The 19,613-nt window shown below is 43.7% G+C and overlaps 1 protein-coding gene across 1 annotated transcript in view; it reads right to left on the bottom strand.

Moving 5' to 3' along the window:
* GRIN3A (glutamate ionotropic receptor NMDA type subunit 3A) overlaps positions 1 to 19,613 on the bottom strand; it is a 469,331-nt gene that overhangs the window by 18,497 nt on the left and 431,221 nt on the right. The window contains exon 7 of the mRNA XM_068234342.1: positions 4,885 to 5,049. Within this exon, the coding sequence (XP_068090443.1) occupies positions 4,885 to 5,049 (165 nt within the window). The remainder of the gene's footprint in view (positions 1 to 4,884; positions 5,050 to 19,613) is intronic.

Here is a 19,613-nt window from a genome sequence, read left to right as displayed (position 1 = left end):
AGCATGAGTTCCCTGTGGCAAAGAATTGGGCACTCAACAAATCAAAAGAGAAGAGAAGAGCGTGGAAGAAAGCCATCAGCAAAATAGCTGTAGATAAAAGTCAGACTGCAGAAGCCTGTGAAGCTACGGCATATCCCTTACAGCTGCATCTTTCAGAGGGAGAGCAACACTCTGATGGTGATAGCACAACTTATAATGCAGATCATAGGAACAAGTCCATGTTGAAAGGATCTTTTTTTAACCGATTAGCAAACAAATTGATTTTTAAAACAAAAGAATCCACCTGTGTGTGGATTTGCTGCATCACTCAAGGACCATGAGACATATTCAAAACTAACTCTTGTTTGTAGTGAGAATTTAAAATTACCTCTGAGAAAACTACTGAAAAATTACAGAGTATCATGAATTTGAATGCAAATACACATTTAGGCATACATGATTCTGCAGTGCAGATATCAAGAAAACAAGGAAATTAGGGTTTTTAGGTCCACATTCGCAACAGCGAACGTGAACTTCCGAAAAAGTTTGCGAACAGGCGAACCCTGCAAACCGACATAGACTTCAATGGGCAGGCAAATTTTAAAACCTACAAAGACTGTTTCTGGCCACAAAAGTGATGGAAAGGTTGTTTCAAGGCGTCTAACACCTGAACGTGGCATGACGGAGGGTGATCCATGCCAAAAGTCCCACCAAAAATTATGGAGTTGATGCAAAGTCGGATTTTAATCCCTAAAGGGCAGAAATCACATTATGTACAGCTCTGGGTGTCAGTGGGCTGTGGAGTGTCACACACAGGGAAATACAATAGTACTATCAGAATACTGTGAAATAATAATGCACTGGAGTGGTACTGTGTCTGCAAGTTAATGTAGCAACAGCAGTAGTGTGCACACAGCTCTGGGTGTCAGTGGGCTGTGGAGTGTCGCACACAGAGAAATGCAATAGTACTATTAGAATACAATGAAATAATAATGCACTGGAGTGGTTCTGTGTGTGAAACTTAATGAGGCAACAACAATAGCAAAAGTGTGCACACAGCTCTGGGTGTCAGTGGGCTGTGGAGTGTCGCACACACAAAAAAACACAGGGTGCCGATGTGCTAGCCCTCAAAAGGGCTGTTTGGGGTGCTTTCACAGCAAGTGAGAAACAAGAACACAGGCCTAGCTAATTCTTTCCCTACCTATCTGTAGCAAGTCTGAGCCTGCTCTCACTAACAGCCAGCAGCCAGCAGAGAATTAATCCAATATGGCCACCGCAACTGCTTTTTGATAGGGGGGGTGGGGGGTCCAGGAGGGGGTGATTGGCTGCCATGTGTCTGCTGACTGTGAGGTAAGGGGTCAAAGTTTGGCTCCATGATGATGTATCGGGGGCGGGTCAAACATGCCATATGTTCGCAGAGAACGCGAACAGACAAAATGTGCCGGATACTGTCGGCCGGCAAACTGTTTGGGCCATCTCTACAAATTAGTTAAAAATCCATGTTTCCCGTGTACAGTGATTTTGTTTCTCACACAAAAGCCGCTTCTTCAGAGGCAAGCAATTACAGTTCAGAGGTCGTGACATAAGGCAGTTAAAAACATCATCAGAATGTGGAGCAAAGAGTATGGAAAAAAATCCTCTCCTATGCTTCAGATATTTATTTAATTTAGTCAAACCCTTTAGATAAGTATACAATTGTCCAGCACAATGACTTGGTTTATAAATGCATGTAACTGTGTAATTAATTTGCAAACAGCAAACATAGGCAGGGTAGCCAATGCAAGTGGATGAATGTCCAGGGTCAGGATAAAGTTAAACAAATGGAGATCATCAGGTGTACACAGCATAGCTACAGTGAGCAACTGCCTAATGTACCTTTGAACTGTAGTTGCTTGCCTCTGAAGAAGTGTCTCTTGTATAAGTTGCAAAACTTTGTCAGGTCTAATCAATGCACATTGATGTGACATACGTATTTTTAACTCATTTGTCATATTTGTTTATTACTCAGTGACTGTCATTAAAAGTTATGTTTTCTGACCGTCTTTTCAGTCAGCTCAGTTATCCTGCATTGCATGCTGCAATTATCCAGTCCTGTCAGCGTGTCCAGTACACAGCTGCTATTCTTGTCCCTGTTTTACAAGCATGTTAGCTCAGCCCACATCCAGTTACCCTCATCCCTGTCCTGGCAGTCTGTCAATCTATTTTGCAGTCTTTCACCCTTGATCCTGCCCTGCCAGCCTTTAAGTCCAGTCTCAACCCCAGCCATTCATCTCTGCTTCTGTCCTGCCCAATGTAAGTTAACTTATCTGTCCCCTATTCATATTTCATCTTGCTCCCCCTACACGGCACAATTCTTCCTTTCTGATGGAGGGGTAATCCTGCATAGCCTGTTCACCACTTGCAGCAAAGCAGCCCACTGCTCACAAAGGGTAGAGGCCCTTGCAGGGTGCTCTGGAGAAAAACAGTAGTCGCTTTCAGGGGTCCCCAACCTTTTTTTTGTTGGGGGGGGGGGGGGGGTGTCAGAGAATGTATAGTTACCCCAGTAAAGCTGGTATAGTTACCCCAGTGTGGTTAGGATAGGTGCCCTGAGTGCCCCCTCCCCACCGCGGCCGCCGACGCTCCTGTTACCTTATGAGCTGGCAGTCGCTTCCTCTTATATTCCCTTTTTGCCCCTCTCCTCTTTGCACCATCTTCTATAACTACAGCACATCCTGCAGCTGCTGTAAAGAGGATGGAAGCAGGACAGCGGCTTCCATGAGAACCGCTGTCCCGCTTCCTTCCCTTTCTTACAGCAACCTAGGGACGCGCTGCTGTTAAAGAAGATGCTCCAAAGAGGAGAGGGGCCACCAGGAAATATAAGAGAGGAAGTGGCCGCCAGCTCATAAGGTAACAGCAGCTGTGGCCACTGGGGAGAGGGGTGAGAGGCCAGACCCGCCAGTGGGCCGTGGCCCTGCTTTGATTCCACACACCAGCGAAGTCCAGGAAACTACGTCCAGGAACCATGCGCGCTCCCGCGGCTGATCGCGCGCGTGCACGCGCGCTCCCGGCCCACGGTTCGTTAGCCGGGCAATCAGTGAATTGTGCTACGGTGCCCGATCACTGATTCCTCTCCCCCGCTGAAAAAGCGACAGCTTCTCTCGGAAGCTGTGCCTTTTCTGGCTGTTCCCTCACCGATGCGTCACTCTAAGCGTGTGTTACGCGTAGAGTGACGTCATGTAAACAAACTCATGGCCGCCATCTTGTGGCCAAAAAGTAATACTACAACTGAAAATAAAAAAAAATGAAAATCAACACACATTTACATTACAAACCTAATGTTTACCTCCCACCCTCCCAAAACTACCCAAAAAAATGTTTACTATAAAAAAAAATACATTACAATAAAAAACAAACAAACATGTAAATATTTACCTAAGGGTCTAAACTTTTTAAATATCAATGTAAAGATGAAATATTTCTATATTTTTTTTATTTTAAACTTGTAAATAGTGATAGATGCAAAACAGAAAAATGCACCTTTATTTCCAAATAAAATATTGTTGCCATACATTGTGATAGGGAAATAATTTTAACGGTGTAATAACCGGGACATATGGGCAAATACAATACGTGAGTTTTAATTATGGAGGCATGTATTATTTTAAAACTATAATGGCTGAAAACTGAGAAATAATAAATTTTTCCATTTTTTTCTTATTCTTCCTGTTAAAATGCATTTACAGTAAAGTGGCTCTTAGCAAAATGTACCCCCCAAAGAAAGCCTAATTGGTGGCGGAAAAAACAAGATATAGATCAGTTCATTGTGATAAGTAGTGATAAAGTTATAGGCTAATGAATGGGAGGTGAACATTTCTCACGTGAAAACGACGGAACCTGAATGGGTTAAAGGGACTCCGAGCTCTGATTAAAAATAAAATTTGAACTTACCCGAGGCTTTCTCCATCCCAGCCCTGGTCGGGACGTCCCACGCCGGCCTCCTGGCTCTTCTCCCGGCGGCTGTCCGCATAGCGCGGACAGGCCGGGCCCCCGGGCGACACTGGCAAGTGTCGGGGCTTCTCCTTCCCTATACGTCATGAATGACGTCACACGCCGGCCGCCGTGCATCATGACGGCGGCCGGTGTGACAACACGGCGCATGCGCGGTTTAATCGCGCATGCGCCGTGCTGTCACGCCGGCCGCCGTCATGACGCGCGGCGGCCGGCGTGTGACGTCATTCGTGACGTATAGGGAAGGAGAAGCCCCGACACTCGCCAGTGTCGCCCGGGGGCCCGGCCTGTCCGCGCTATGCGGACAGCCGCCGGGAGAAGAGCCAGGAGGCCGGCGTGGGACGTCCCGACCAGGGCTGGGATGGAGAAAGCCCCGGGTAAGTTCAAATTTTATTTTTAATCAGAGCTCGGAGTCCCTTTAAAGCTCTAGCTGTGAGGATGTGCATGCAAATGCAATAGCACAAATAATTATTTAGTAACCTTTCAGCAATTTTCTCAAAAGTCTGATTTGGCCAAGGGGAAGGTTGCAAACATTTGTCACGTAATAGTGGACGCTATCAAAAAATTCTGTCCTGGTTCACTGGGTCACATATCTTCTCCAATATTCTCCAACCTTAGTAAAGCTTCTACAATATAACATGTAGAATTAGAATTCATCTCTGGAAAGACTTTCTTACCTAAAGCAGCACTTTGCATATAGTCATCATTCTTAGTACTGATTTATTGAACATGCAAATAAGTGCTGACTATTGCTTTCCCCTTTTCCTGTAATAGTTCATGGTTAAACATAAATAGCAAACAGTTATAGCTGCGGTAATGTCATCATATATTTCACATTTATACTTACATAATTATGCACATCACTCATAAATATTGTTACTATATAATGAAAGGAAATAATGAGAAGCGTATACTCACCTGGCTAGTATGAAGCCAATATTTTAACTTTGATTTCTTTTTAATCCTTGGCAGAACAAGCCTGAATACAATATGTTCTCCAATAGTGGTGAGAATGGATACGCCGATTCCTATACAGAGCAGGACAAACAGGCCTGAGAAATGTTTGATTCCCATCTGCAGAGTCTGAGAAAGTAATAAGCATGAAATATTAATTAGCATGCTAGTGATAAGGGCTGTTTTACTTTCGGCAGCCAGGCAGAATTTATCTTGCATGAATATTAAATTGTCGAAGCCAAAGGCTTTCAAAAGCAAATTAGATGGCAAGAAGTTTACATTTTAAAATAAAAACCACCATGTAGCACAATCAAAATATTTTCTCATAAGGAAATGTGTGATAGCAGCTGTTTACTCACTTGAACAAATATCTTGCAATCCCAATCATGTTAGCAGGTGCTAGTAATAGAAATGTGCTAGTAGGAAACAAACAAAAAAAGACAAACAAAAGTTCTCCCTGGATTTAATGCCCTTTTAGAAATATTTAGAAGGATCCTGACAACTTGAATGTAACCATTTGCCAACTGGCACATAATGTGCATTGTAGGCAATGCATTGTAAAGTGACAGTATAACCAATGGAATAGTGTAGTAGTAAATTATACAAGTGCTCCCAAATGAGTCACAGCAACTTTGCAACTGTTATCCAAAATAGCTGCCAAGGAACCACTCCACAGCAGATGCAAAATATGTATTATAATCCTCAGCGCTCATTCACTTAACCGAGAACTTCAATAATGGTCAGCCTGCAGTCACCCATGCTCAAAACAAACACGTGACCGCCAACAAAGAAGCAAACAAAGGGTAAATCACTCTGTCAAACAAAACACTTTTTAATAAAGGGTTATCCCCTGACACTAGCACAAGGCCGGAACCAGTAGGGAAGAGAGATTGGGCATTTCTCTGACTGCTACATATTATTTATCAAACACTGCAAATGCAACACAGGAGACTTGGGCGCAGCCGGTGCCACCATAGACCATATTAGGAATTACGGCTACAGCGGCGCACAGTCAGTAACTTCGGCGCCGTCAGAAGACGGAGCTGAAGTTATTTTTAAAACACTGTAATTCGCCTTCCAGCAATAGCTGGAAGGTGAATTACATCATTCCCCGCTGTCCACGTGGACCTAGACGGAGAATAGTATTTAACGCCACCGGGAGTTTGTGCAGCAGCAGGATAAGCCATACCGGCTGTATCCAGCGCCCAAGTCTCCTGGCGGCATAATTTATGCGTACTGTTGGTATGCTTAAGGCAATTGTTTTATGCTTGGTCATTGTCATAGGGGCCCACAATGTAAGTGTTGCACACTGTATTGAATCTAAGCTATATTTAAGATTGATTTGTTTGACAGAGTGATTTACCCTCTGTTTGCTTCTTTGGTGGTGGCCACCTGTTTGTATTGAGCACACCTAACTGCAGGCTGACCATTATTGAAGTGTACAGTTCAAGTGAATTAGAGCTGAGGATTATAATATATAACCAATGGAATAAACAATTATTAAGGTTAATTACTGTGGTAAAGCAACCCCCACTGATGTTTAGGGGTATGTACAACCACCAGTTCCAGACAACACAACCACCACATGACCAGGGAGGCATGGAAACAATTCACAAGTAGGAATATAATCCATGACATGAAAATAATTCCAAGTTGATGCAGAATTATGAAAATGTATGTATTAGTATTTGTCATTTTGATACAACATATTTTTTTTAAGTGGACAACCTACCAAATGTAATTATCTATTATCTATATATGTAATAGAGTAAGTGCCTCAACCTTCAAACAAGAAGAAGTAGCGCCCTGCCCCCAGGGCCGGTCCAAGCAAGAAGAAGGGGCTGGTCCAAGCAAGAAGAAGAAGTAGCGTCATATCAAACAAGGGAAAAGAGGGATAATTTGCATATTCAGTAGCAGTGCATTGTGGGTAACCACAAATGTTCACTTATAGCGGAATTATTGCAGACTTGCTTCTGTTTTAAGAAGGAAAATTACACCAAGCTTTGCTTTTTTTTAGTAGGAGGGACTTTTGGTCTATTTTATCCCCCTAAACATTCTTAGTAGTTTGGGTCACCCTGAGCTGCTTGGTTACTCTGTTGTACTGGTCCAAGCCCAATATCATACAGCCATATCAATCTCTGCTATGTACTGATGAGAACCAAAAGTCAGAAATAGGCTGCCACATGTGGGTTTGATATGACTGTGTAAAACGTAAAGCTATAAGCTTGCTTGGCTTACTAAGGGTGAAAAGGAATAATTTGCATATTTAATAGTGGTGCATTGTGGGTAATCGCAAATGTTCACTTATAGCTGAATTATTGCAGATTTTCTTCTGTTTTAAAGGACTTCCGAGGCCAAAATCTGCCCCAAAACGTAAAAAAAGTTAACTACCTGCATGACTTTGTAAGGCACGGAGGACGCCGTCCACGCCCTCCGTGCCATTCTGCCTGGTCCCCTCTGCTCAATAGCCCCCCAAAAGACTGCCACCCCACAGTCCGGGTCGGTATCTGCAGCCTGCATAATGATGGCCGCCGGAGCTGGCCACAGCTGCGCAGTCCGCATAGCCGCTACTGCGGCTGCGCAGCTCTAGGGCCAACCCTAGGTTGACCCCCGATCCACATAACAGGCAGCGTGGATCGGAGGGTTGGCCCTAGAGCTGCGCAGCCACAGTAGCGGCTATGCGGACTGCGCAGCTATGGCCAGCTCCGGCGGCCATTATTATGCATGCTGCTGATACCGACCCGGACCGTGGGGTCACAGCCTTTCGGGGGGCTATTGAGCAGAGGGGACCAGGCGGAACGGCATGGAGGGCGCGGACGGCGTCATCCGTGCCTTACAAACTCATGCAGGTAGTTAACTTTTTTTACGTTTTGGGGGCAGATTTTGGCCTCGGAAGTCCTTTAAGAAGGCAAATTACACCAAGCTTTGATTTTTTTAGTAGGAGGTCTTTTTGGTCCCTTTCATCCACCTATACATTTCGAGTGATTTGGGTCACCCTGAGCTGCTTGGTTACTCTGTTGTGCTGGTCCAAGCCCTATCTCATACAGCTGTATCAATCTCTGCCATGTATTGATGAGAAACAAAAGTCTGAAACAGGCTGTCACATGTGGGTTTGATATGACTGTGTAAAATTTAAAGCTATAGGCTTGCATTACACCAGTGGTTCTGGATGCTTACTAAGGGGAAAAAGGAATTATTTGCATATTTAGTAGCAGTGCATTGTGGGTAACCACAAATGTTCACTTATAGCTGAATAATTGCATATTTCTTTCTGTTTTAGGAAGGCAAATTACACCAAGCTTTGCTTTTTTTAGTAGGAGGTCTTTTTGGTCCCTTTTATCCCCCTATATATTACGAGTTGTTTGGGTCACCCTGAGCTGCTTGGTTATTCTGTTGTACTGGTCCAAGCCCTATCTCATACAGCCGTATCAATCCCTGCCATGCACTGATGAGGACCAAAAGTCTGAAACAGGCTGTCTACATGTGGGTTTGATATGACTGTGTAAAATTTAAAGCTATATGCTTGCTATACACCAGCAGCTCTGGATGCTCATTTGGCTTACCAAGGGGGAAAAGAAGTAATTTTCATATTTAGTAGCAGTGCATTGTGGGTAACCACAAATATTCACTTATAGCTGCATTATTGCAGATTTCCTTCTGTTTTAAAAAGGCAAATTACACCAATACAGTGTGCGGCATTGCAGGAAGTGGCGACAGTGGAACGCACGATGGAATACAGAAGAGGTGAGTCATCCCCGCCCGCTGCCTCTTACTAATAGTGGCGGCTTCCACTGTGCTTAATCAGGAGGGGGAGTGCACATGGGGGACCAAGGTGAGGGGGGGGGGGGGTCCTGCTGAGCTTGAGCTGGAGTGGGAGTGCACATGAGGGACCCAGGTGAGGGGGGTGGTTCCTGCCGAGCTTAAGCTGGAGGTAGAGCACACATGGGGTCCAACCCCCCTCCCAACTGCTGTGCCCAATACCCCCTTCCTGCCCTCTACCCTCTTATGCGGCGTATGCTACGCCGCGAGTCGGCTAGTCTATATATATAATAGAGTAAGTGCCTCAACCTTCAAACAAGAAGAAGAAGTAGCGCCCTGCCCCCAGGGCCGGTCCAAGCAAGAAGAAGGGGCTGGTCAAAGCAAGAAGAAGAAGTAGTGTCATTCATATCAAACCAAGGGCAAAGAGGGATAATTTGCATATTTAGTAGCAGTGCATTGTGGGTAACCACAAATGTTCACTTATAGCGGAATTATTGCAGATTTGCTTCTGTTTTAAGAAGGAAAATTACACCAAGCTTTGCTTTTTTTAGTAGGAGGGATTTTTGGTCTCTTTTATCTCCCTATACATTCTTAGAAGTTTGGGTCATCCTGAGCTGCTTGGTTACTCTGTTGTACTGGTCCAAGCCCTATATCATACAGCCATATCAATCTCTGCTATGGCTATCATTCATGAAAGTGCTGTCGGTGTGGAGAATCAGTGTGGGAAAACACTGCTGACGGTGTTTTAGACATCTGACTGCTGATTCATAAAAAAGTATCCAGGTGCGGTAGCAGTGCGGAGATTCCCCGAACTAGGCTTGCGGTAGGCTTGCGGAGACACGGAAGCTGCTGAGTTGATACATTTCTCCATGTTCCACTCTACTGCAGCTGCCTGGGAGGTCTCTGTGTCTCCATTCACTTAACATTGTTATCGCCACATCAGGGGGAGCGGTACTTCCCGACCTCACACCGCTTGCGGTGATCTTTATGAATTAACATTTTGCTACATTTTTTACAACAATCACCGCACAAGGTGGTGATTTATCGCTCTGCTCGGTTTTGATGCGGAAGGAGCCTTTATGAATGCAGATTTTGCTACGTGTGCAGGAAAGTCAGCTGTTTTAACCACTTCCCGACCGCCTAACGCACAGAGGCGGCCGGGAAGTGGAGCCCTTAAGGACCGGCTCACCCACAGAGGCGGCGGTCCATTTAAGGGCACGGGCGGAGCGATCGCGTCATCCGTGACGCGATCCTCCGCCGGCGCCTGTCACCGCTCGCCCGCCGCAACATCCCGCCGGCTATACGGAAGCGCCGGCGGGATGTTAACCCCGCGATCGCCGCATACAAAGTGTATAATACACTTTGTAATGTTTACAAAGTGTATTATACAGGCTGCCTCCTGCCCTGGTGGTCCCAGTGTCCGAGGGACCACCAGAGCAGGCTGCAGCCACCCTAGTCTGCACCCAAGCACACTGATTTCTCCCCCCCCCTGCCCCAGATCGCCCACAGCACCCCTCAGACCCCCCCCCCCCTGCCCACCCCCCAGACCCCTGTTTGCACCCAATCACCCCCCTAATCACCCATCAATCACTCCCTGTCACTATCTGTCAACGCTATTTTTTTTATCTCCCCCCCTGCCCACCGCCCCCTCCTGATCACCCCCCCCACCCCTCAGATTCTCCCCAGACCCCCCCCCCCAGACCCCCCCCCTCTGTGTACTGTATGCATCTATCCCCCCTGATCACCTGTCAATCACCTGTCAATCACCTGTCAATCACCCATCAATCACCCCCTGTCACTGCCACCCATCAATCAGCCCCTAACCTGCCCCTTGCGGGCAATCTGATCACCCACCCACACCAATAGATCGCCCGCAGATCCAACATCAGATCACCACCCAAGCGCAGTGTTTACATCTATTCTCTCCTCTAAACACCCACTAATTACCCATCAATCACCCATCAATCACCCCCTATCACCACCTGTCACTGTTACCCATCAGATCAGACCCTAATCTGCCCCTTGCGGGCACCCAATCACCCGCCTACACGCTCAGATTGCCCTCAGACCCCCCCTTATCAATTCGCCAGTGCATTAGTTACATCTGTTCTTCCCTGTAATAACCCACTGATCACCTGTCAATCACCTGTCAATCACCCATCAATCACCCCCTGTCACTGCCACCCATCAATCACCCCCTGGCACTGCCACCCATCAATCACCCCCTGTCACTGCCACTCATCAATCAGCCCCTAACCTGCCCCTTGCGGGCAATCTGATCACCCACCCACACCAATAGTTCGCCCACAGATCCGACGTCAGATCACCTCCCAAGGGCAGTGTTTATATCTGTTCTCTACCCTAAACACCCACTAATTACCCATCAATCACCCCCTGTCACTGCTACCCATCAGATTAGACCCCTATCTGCCCCTAGGGCACTCAATCACCCGCCCACACCCTCAGAATGCCCTCAGGCCCCAGCCCTGATCACCTCGCCAGTGCATTGCTTGCATCTATTCCCCCCTCTAATCACACCTTGAGACACCCATCAATCACCTCCTGTCACCCCCTAGCACACCTACCCATCAGATCAGGCCCTAATTTGCCCCGTGTGGGCTCCTGATCACTCGGCCAAACCCTCAGATCCCCCTCAGACCCCCTTCCGATCACCTCCCCAGTGCATTGATTGCATCTATTTTCCCCTCTAACCACCCCCTGAGACACCCATCAATCACCTCCTGTCACCCCCCTAGCACTCCTATCCATCAGATCAGGCCCAATACAACCTGTCATCTAAAAGGCCACCCTGCATATGACCGGTTCCACAAAATTCGCCCCCTCATAGACCACCTGTCATCAAAATTTGCAGATGCTTATACCCCTGAACAGTCATTTTGAGACATTTGGTTTCCAGACTACTCACGGTTTTGGGTCCGTAAAATGCCAGGGCGGTATAGGAACCCCAGAAACGGACCCCATTTTAGAAAAAAGACACCCCAATGTATTCTGTTAGGTGTATGACGAGTTCATAGAAGATTTTATTTTTTGTCAAAAGTTAGCGGAATTTTTTTTTTTTTTTCACAAAGTGTCATTTTTCACTAACTTGTGACAAAAAATAAAATCTTCTATGAACTCGCCATACACCTAACAGAATACCTTGGGGTGTCTTCTTTCTAAAATGGGGTCACTTGTGGGGTTCCTATACTGCCCTGGCATTTTAGGGGCCCTAAACCGTGAGGAGTAGTCTAGAAAACAAATGCCTCAAAATGACCTGTGATTAGGACGTTGGGCCCCTTAGCGCACCTAGGCTGCAAAAAAGTGTCACACATGTGGTATCGCCGTACTCAGGAGAAGTAGTATAATGTGTTTTGGGGTGTATTTTTGCACATACCCATGCTAGGTGGGAGAAATCTCTCTGTAAATGGACAATTGTGTGTAAAAAAAAATCAAACAATTGTCATTTACAGAGGTATTTCTCCCACCCAGCATGGGTATGTGTAAAAATACACCCCAAAACACATTATACTACATCTCCCGAGTACGGCGATACCACATGATTGGCACTTTTTTGCAGCCTAACTGCGCTAAGGGGCCCAAAGTCCAATGAGTACCTTTAGGATTTCACAGGCCATTTTTGTTTCAAGACTACTCCTCACAGTTTAGGGCCCCTAAAATGCCAGGGCAGTATAGGAACCCCACAAATGACCCCATTCTAGAAAGAAGACACCCAAACGTATTCCGTTAGGAGTATGGTGAGTTCATAGAAGATTTTATTTTTTGTCACAAGTTAGCGGAAAATGACACTTTATGAAAAAAAACAATTGAAATCAATTTCCGCTAACTTGTGACAAAAAAATAAAAACTTCTATGAACTCACCATACTCCTAACGGAATACCTTGGGGTGTCTTCTTTCTAAAATGGGGTCATTAGTGGGGTTCCTATACTGCCCTGGCATTTTAGGGGCCCTAAACCGTGAGGAGTAGTCTTGAAACAAAAATGACCTGTGAAATCCTAAAGGTACTCATTGGACTTTGGGCCCTTTAGCGCAGTTAGGGTGCAAAAAAGTGCCACACATGTGGTATCGCCGTACTCGGGAGAAGTAGTACAATGTGTTTTGGGGTGTATTTTTACACATACCCATGCTGGGTGGGAGAAATACCGCTGTAAATGGACAATTGTGTGTAAAAAAATCAAAAGATTGTCATTTACAGAGGTGTTTCTCCCACCCAGTATGGGTATGTGTAAAAATACACCCCAAAACACATTGTACTACTTCTCCCGAGTACGGCGATACCACATGTGTGCCACTTTTTTGCACCCTAACTGCGCTTAAGGGCCCAAAGTCCAATGAGTACCTTTAGGATTTCACTGGTCATTTTGAGAAATTTCGTTTCAAGACTACTCCTCACGGTTTAGGGCCCCTAAAATGCCAGGGCAGTATAGGAACCCCACAAATGACCCCATTTTAGAAAGAGGACACCCCAAGGTATTCCGTTAGTAGTATGGCGAGTTCATAGAAGATTTTATTTTTTGTCACAAGTTAGCGGAAATTGATTTTAATTGTGTTTTTTCACAAAGTGTCATTTTCCGCGAATTTGTGACAAAAAATAAAATCTTCTATGAACTCACCATACTCCTAACGGAATACCTTTGGGTGTCTTCTTTCTAAAATGGGGTCATTTGTGGGGTTTCTATACTGCCCTGGCATTTTAGGGGCCCTAAACCGTGAGGAGTAGTCTTGAAACGAAATTTCTCAAAATGACCTGTGAAATCCTAAAGGTACTCATTGGACTTTGGGCCCTTTAGCGCAGTTAGGGTGCAAAAAAGTGCCACACATGTGGTATCGCCGTACTCAGGAGAAGTAGTATAATGTGTTTTGGGGTGTATTTTTACACATACCCATGCTGAGTGGGAGAAAGATCTCTGTAAATGGACAATTGTGTGTAAAAAAAAATCAAACAATTGTCATTTACAGAGATATTTCTCCCACCCAGCATGGGTATGTGTAAAAATACACCCCAAAACACATTATACTACTTCTCCTGAGTACGGCAATACCACATGTGTGGCACTTTTTTGCAGCCTAACTGCGCTAAGGGGTTCAAAGTCCAATGAGCACCTTTAGGCTTTACAGGGGTTCTTACAATTTAGCACCCCCAAAATGTCAGGACAGTAAACACACCCCACAAATGACCCCATTTTGGAAAGTAGACCCTTCAAGGTATTCAGAGAGGGGCATGGTGAGTCCGTGGCAGATTTCATTCTTTTTTGTCGCAAGTTAGAAGAAATGGAAACTTTTTTTTTTTTTGTCACAAAGTGTCATTTTCCACTTACTTGTGACAAAAAATAATATCTTCTATGAACTCACTATGCCTCTCAGTGAATACTTTGGGATGTCTTCTTTCCAAAATGGGGTCATTTGGGGGGTATTTATATCATCCTGGAATTCTAGCCCCTCATGAAACATGACAGGGGGTCAGAAAAGTCATAGATGCTTGAAAATTGGAAAATTCACTTTTTGCACCATAGTTTGTAAACGCTATAACTTTTACCCAAACCAATAAATATACACTGAATGGGTTTTTTTTAATCAAAAACATGTTTGTCCACATTTTTCGCACTGCATGTATACAGAAATTTTACTTTATTTGAAAACTGTCAGCACAGAAAGTTAAAAATTTTTTGCCAAAATTCATGTCTTTTTTGATGAATATAATAAAAAGTAAAAATCGCAGGAGCAATCAAATAGCACCAAAAGAAAGCTTTATTAGTGACAAGAAAAGGAGCCAAAATTCATTTAGGTGGTAGGTTGAATGAGCGAGCAATAAACCGTGAAAGCTGCAGTGGTCTGAATGGAAAAAAAGTGGCCGGTCCTTAAGGGGTAGAAAGCCCTAGGTCCTCAAGTGGTTAAGCATTTCCGCATGCGGAAATGCTTTATGAATGATAGCCTATGTAGTGATGAGAACCAAAGGTCTGAAATAGGCTGTCACATGTGGGTTTGATATGACTGTGTAAAACTTAAAGTGGACCCAAATTAAAAATACAAGATTTCAGAAATAAAATCTATTTTCTAAATTATAATAATAAATAGCAGCCTTTTTTCAGCTGCATGATGACAAATATAAAATATTTTACATTTATTGGAGGAATCCCTCCCTTGCTTTTAAATTTCAGGGATTTTTCCGGCAAACTGGTGGAGTAGATGGTGTCCGGCTAGGGAGGAATTGCTAATGGCTGCCACCTGTATAACCCTAGCTATGAAAAGGGAAGGGTGAAAAGCATGCACTGAAATGCTCATAGGTTTGAAGGAGTGTTTATTTATCTTTGTATGTGTCAGAGTGGTGCAACTAAATATTTTTAATTAAAAAAATGTTTGGTTTGGGTCCGCTTTAAAGCTATAGGCTTGCTTGGCTTACTAAGGGTGAAAAGGAATAATTTGCATGTTTAGTAGTGGTGCATTGTGGGTAATCACAAATGTTCACTTATAGCTGAGTAATTGCATATTTCTTTCTGTTTTAGGAAGGCAAATTACACCAAGCTTTGCTTTTTTTAGTAGGAGGTCTTTTTGGTCCCTTTTATCCCCCTATACATTACGAGTGGTTTGGGTCACCCTGAGCTGCTTGGTTACTCTGTTGTACTGGTCCAAGCCCTATCTCATTCAGCTGTATCAATCACTGCCATGTACTGATGGTGACCAAAAGTCTGAAACAGTCTGTTTTCATGTGGGTTTGATATGACTGTGTAAACGTATAGTTATATGCCTGCTATACACCAGCGGCTCTGGATGCTTCCATGGCTTACCAAGGGGGAAAAGGGGTAATTTTCATATTTAGTAGCAGTGCATTGTGGATAACCACAAATGTTCACTTATAGCTGAATTATTGCAGATTTCCTTCTGTTTTAAAAAGGCAAATTACACCAATACAGTGTGTGGCATTGCAGGAAGTGACGACAGTGGAATGCACGATGGAACATGGAAGAGGTGAGTCATCCCCGCCCACTGCCTCTTACTAACAGTGGTGGCTGCTACTGTGCTTAAGCTGGAGGGAGAGTGCACATGGGGGACCAAGGTGAGGGGGGGGGGGCCTGCTGAGCTTAAGCTGGAGTGGGAGTGCACATGGGGGACCCAGGTGAGGGGGGGTTCCTGCTGAGCTTAAGCTGGAGGTAGAGCACACATGGGGGACCCAATACCGCTATGCCCAATACCATCTTCCTGCCCTCCACCCTTTTATGCGGCGTATGCTACGCCGCGGGTCGGCCAGTCCTGATTATTTGTGCAAATATTTATCAAGCTAGTATATCCGATATTTTAATGCACTATTCATTAATAGAGCACATACTGTACGTGGCCTAATTCTCCAAAATCCCACTAGATACAAAAGATGATATATATTTAGATTTCAATTGTACATTTCGGTATTGTTGAATATTGTCAATGCATAAAACTGTAAGCAATGCATCTATACTTAGAATATTTACCATTTACCCTACTAAGTGTTATAATAAAATAATTTCCCTAATGTAAGTCCTAAAACTCAGTACACTCAGGCACTTTTTTGTGTAGTGTAATGGTAGATTTATGTGTGTATATGTGCCCTACTGAGTGTATGTGTGTCCCTCCCTTTATGGTGGTGTGTCAGGTGTGTACGGGAGGCTTTACATTTTTTTTAATTACTATTGCCTATAAGGCTGAAATGTCCCTGTGACACAGAGTACTGTATATGACATTTGGATTTTAACCACTTAAGCTCTCAGTCGTTTTCACTTTATGCATCCGAGCAATGTTCACCTCCCATTCATTAGCCTATAACTTTATCACTGCTTATCACAATGAACTGATCTATATCTTGTTTTTTCCGCCACCAATTAGGCTTTCTTTGGGGGGTACATTTTGCTAAGAGCTACCTTACTGTAAATGCATTTTAACAGTAAGAATAAGAAAAAAACAATGAAAAAAATCATTATTTGTCAGTTTTCGGCCATTATAGTTTAAAAATAATACATGCCTCCATAATTAAAACCCATGTATTGTATTTGCCCATTTGTCACGGTTATTTCATCATTTAAATTATGTCCCTATCACAATGTATCGCGCCAATATTTTATTTGGAAATAAAAGAGCATTTTTTCCATTTTGCATCCATCACTATTTACAAGCTTATAAAAAAAAAAAATAGAGAGAAATATTTCATCTTTACATAGATATTTAAAAAGTTTAGACCCTTAGGTAAATATTTATGTGTTTTTTTATAGTAATGTTTTTTTTTTTTTTATTAAACATTTTATGTGGGCATCTTTGGGAGGGTGGGATATAAATAGTGTTATATTTAGGGAAAAATTTGTGTATTGTAATGTTTTTTTACTTTTAGATGTAGTTTTACTTTTTGGCCACAAGATGGCAATCTTGAGTTTGTTTACATGACGTCACTCTAAGCGTACAATGTACGCTTAGAGGTACATAGCTTCAGAAAAAGCGTAGCTTCCAAGAGAAGCTGTCGCTTTTTCAGCGGGGGAGAGGAATCAGTGATCGGGCACCATAGCCCGATACATTGATTCCTGGGCTACTGAATCCGCGGCCGGGAGTGCGAGTGCACGCGCGCGATCGGCCGCGGGAGGGCGCATGTCCTCCTTGACGTTTTTATACGTCAAGGAGGACAAAGTGGTTAACAGGGTTCCAGCTAGACAGTTGATGTTTCCATTGTATGCAGAAGTCCACTGTATGCTGAGGTCTAGGTTGACACCTGGCTTTTCTTGCCCAGAAACCATCAGCTCTACTGGAAACCTGGAATCAGGGTTTATCATTTTTACAGTAAGTTTGCAGCCAGATTATAATGCTGGGTTTACACGATACGTTTTTTGCCTTCGATTCGGCGCGCGATTTATTAGCCATTCGATTTTCTGCTCGATTCTCTTATCTTCCACTCGTTTTTCTTATCTTTTTTCCATTGACTTCTATAAGAAACGAATTGTGAACAAAACGTATCGTGTAAACCGAGCATTACACTGAACTGCACTATGCAGATCCATGACTTAGTGTCCTAAAATGAAGGAGATGGCCTATCCAGGACAACTGCAGGGTTGCTATGATATTAGAGGGCACAGAGCAGGAAGACTGGCAAAAGCATATTGATTGCTATTGCAGCCACATGTTGCTTTTAACCTCTAGACATGCTATGACAAGTGGGACTCATGTAGTTAAAGAGGAATAACAGAATGAAAAAAGTGCTTAATGTTTACAATAATTATTTATACATGATTTAGTCTGTGTTTGACCATTGTAAAATCTTTCCTCTCCCTGATTTACATTCTGAAATGTATCACATGGCGAAAGCTTTACTGCTGGCAGGTGATGTCTGTGAAAGGAGATGCTGATTTTGTCAGTTTCATTTGGAAACAGCTGTTATTTCCCATAATGCAACTAGGCTCTCACAGTGTAATGTCAGTACCTAGGTGCTGACATCACACTGTGGGAGGGGTTTCACCACAATATCAGACATACAGAACCCCCTCTATTTGAGAAAATGTAAAGATTCTCATGGGAAAGGGGGTATCAGCTACTGATTGGAATGAAGTTCAATCCTTGGTTACAGTTCCTTTTTAAGTGGATATTGTTGTCAGCATCGTAATTCTCCCCATCATCGTACAGTCTGTTTGGTGTATGAAGGGTGCAGGTGTAATTTTTAACGTAACACTTACATAATATAATAACAATTGTATTAATTCTCACTGACACTGTATAGTTTATTCCCATTGCTAGCAAAATATTCTCGTAACCAGCAAATCCTCACTGACTGGGAAGGGATAGAAATTTCATCAATCAAATCTGGTTAACCAGTTGCCAGCTAAGTGATTAACAACAGATGGCCTTGATAGGATAAACTTCGTTCTCTGCATTAGTCAGTACAATTTTTCACATTAAGATAATTTGTGCTCATCATAAACTTCCACTTCTCGAAGGGCGCATTCACACTAGCCGGATGCAGAAAGCATGGTGTCTCCCCGCGGTTGTCTTCTGGGACAATGTGGAAGTCCGGATGCGGCTATACGCGACTCTGTGGGGGAATCAGATGCGTGCTGCAGAAATCTGCAGCATGCAATCCATATTTCTCCCGCGAATCGTATCACTCCGCAATGGCACAACCACATTCCATAGAAACGACTCCTTTGACATACATAGGTTGCAGAGCCATTGCAGAATTGTGCTATTAATTCACATCTAGTGGAAACGGGCCTTTAAAGGACTTACGAGGTGACATGTGACATGATGAGATAGACATGTGTATGTATAGTGTCAAGCGCACAAATAACTATGCTGTGTTCCTTTTTTTCTTTCTATGCCTGAAAAAGTTAAAAATCAGGTATGAAAGTGACAGTTTCTGTCTGGGTCGGGACCGGGTCGGACTGGGTCAGACTATAGCATAACCCTCACTGATAAGTAATTACAGCCATAAAACATTTTTCTGTCAGTAAATTGCTTTTAAGAGCAGGAAAGAGATAAAAGGGGTCAATAAATCATAGATTTGAGCTCTGGCATACTGCAATGAATGTGTCATTGAGCAGAGACAATGAAACAGTAAAAACTTAAAAACTAGATTTAAATATAAAATAAAACTGTGGGATATGTAAAAAATACATTTTTAGGAGAAGTAGGATAGATATAATTGTTTTTCTCCGAAGTTTATTTTCACCTCGTAAGGGCTCTTTCACATTAGGGCAGATTTTCTGCGTTTCAACGCAAGGGATAAAGTTTGCGTTAACCAAGGTAAAATGAAAGTCCATAGACTTTCATTTTAGCTTTCACATATAACGCAGCGTTTTTGTGCGTTGCGTTGCACTGCACCCAGGCGCAGTTTTTTGGCCGACGCTAGCTTTATGCGTTGCAATGTTAGTCAATGTAAAACGCACACTATGTGCGTTTTTAATCCGTTTT

Source organism: Hyperolius riggenbachi, chromosome 1 (genome assembly GCF_040937935.1).
Source record: "Hyperolius riggenbachi isolate aHypRig1 chromosome 1, aHypRig1.pri, whole genome shotgun sequence".
Classification (NCBI taxonomy): Eukaryota; Metazoa; Chordata; class Amphibia; order Anura; family Hyperoliidae; genus Hyperolius; species Hyperolius riggenbachi.
This window is presented reverse-complemented; position numbering and strand designations above follow the sequence as displayed.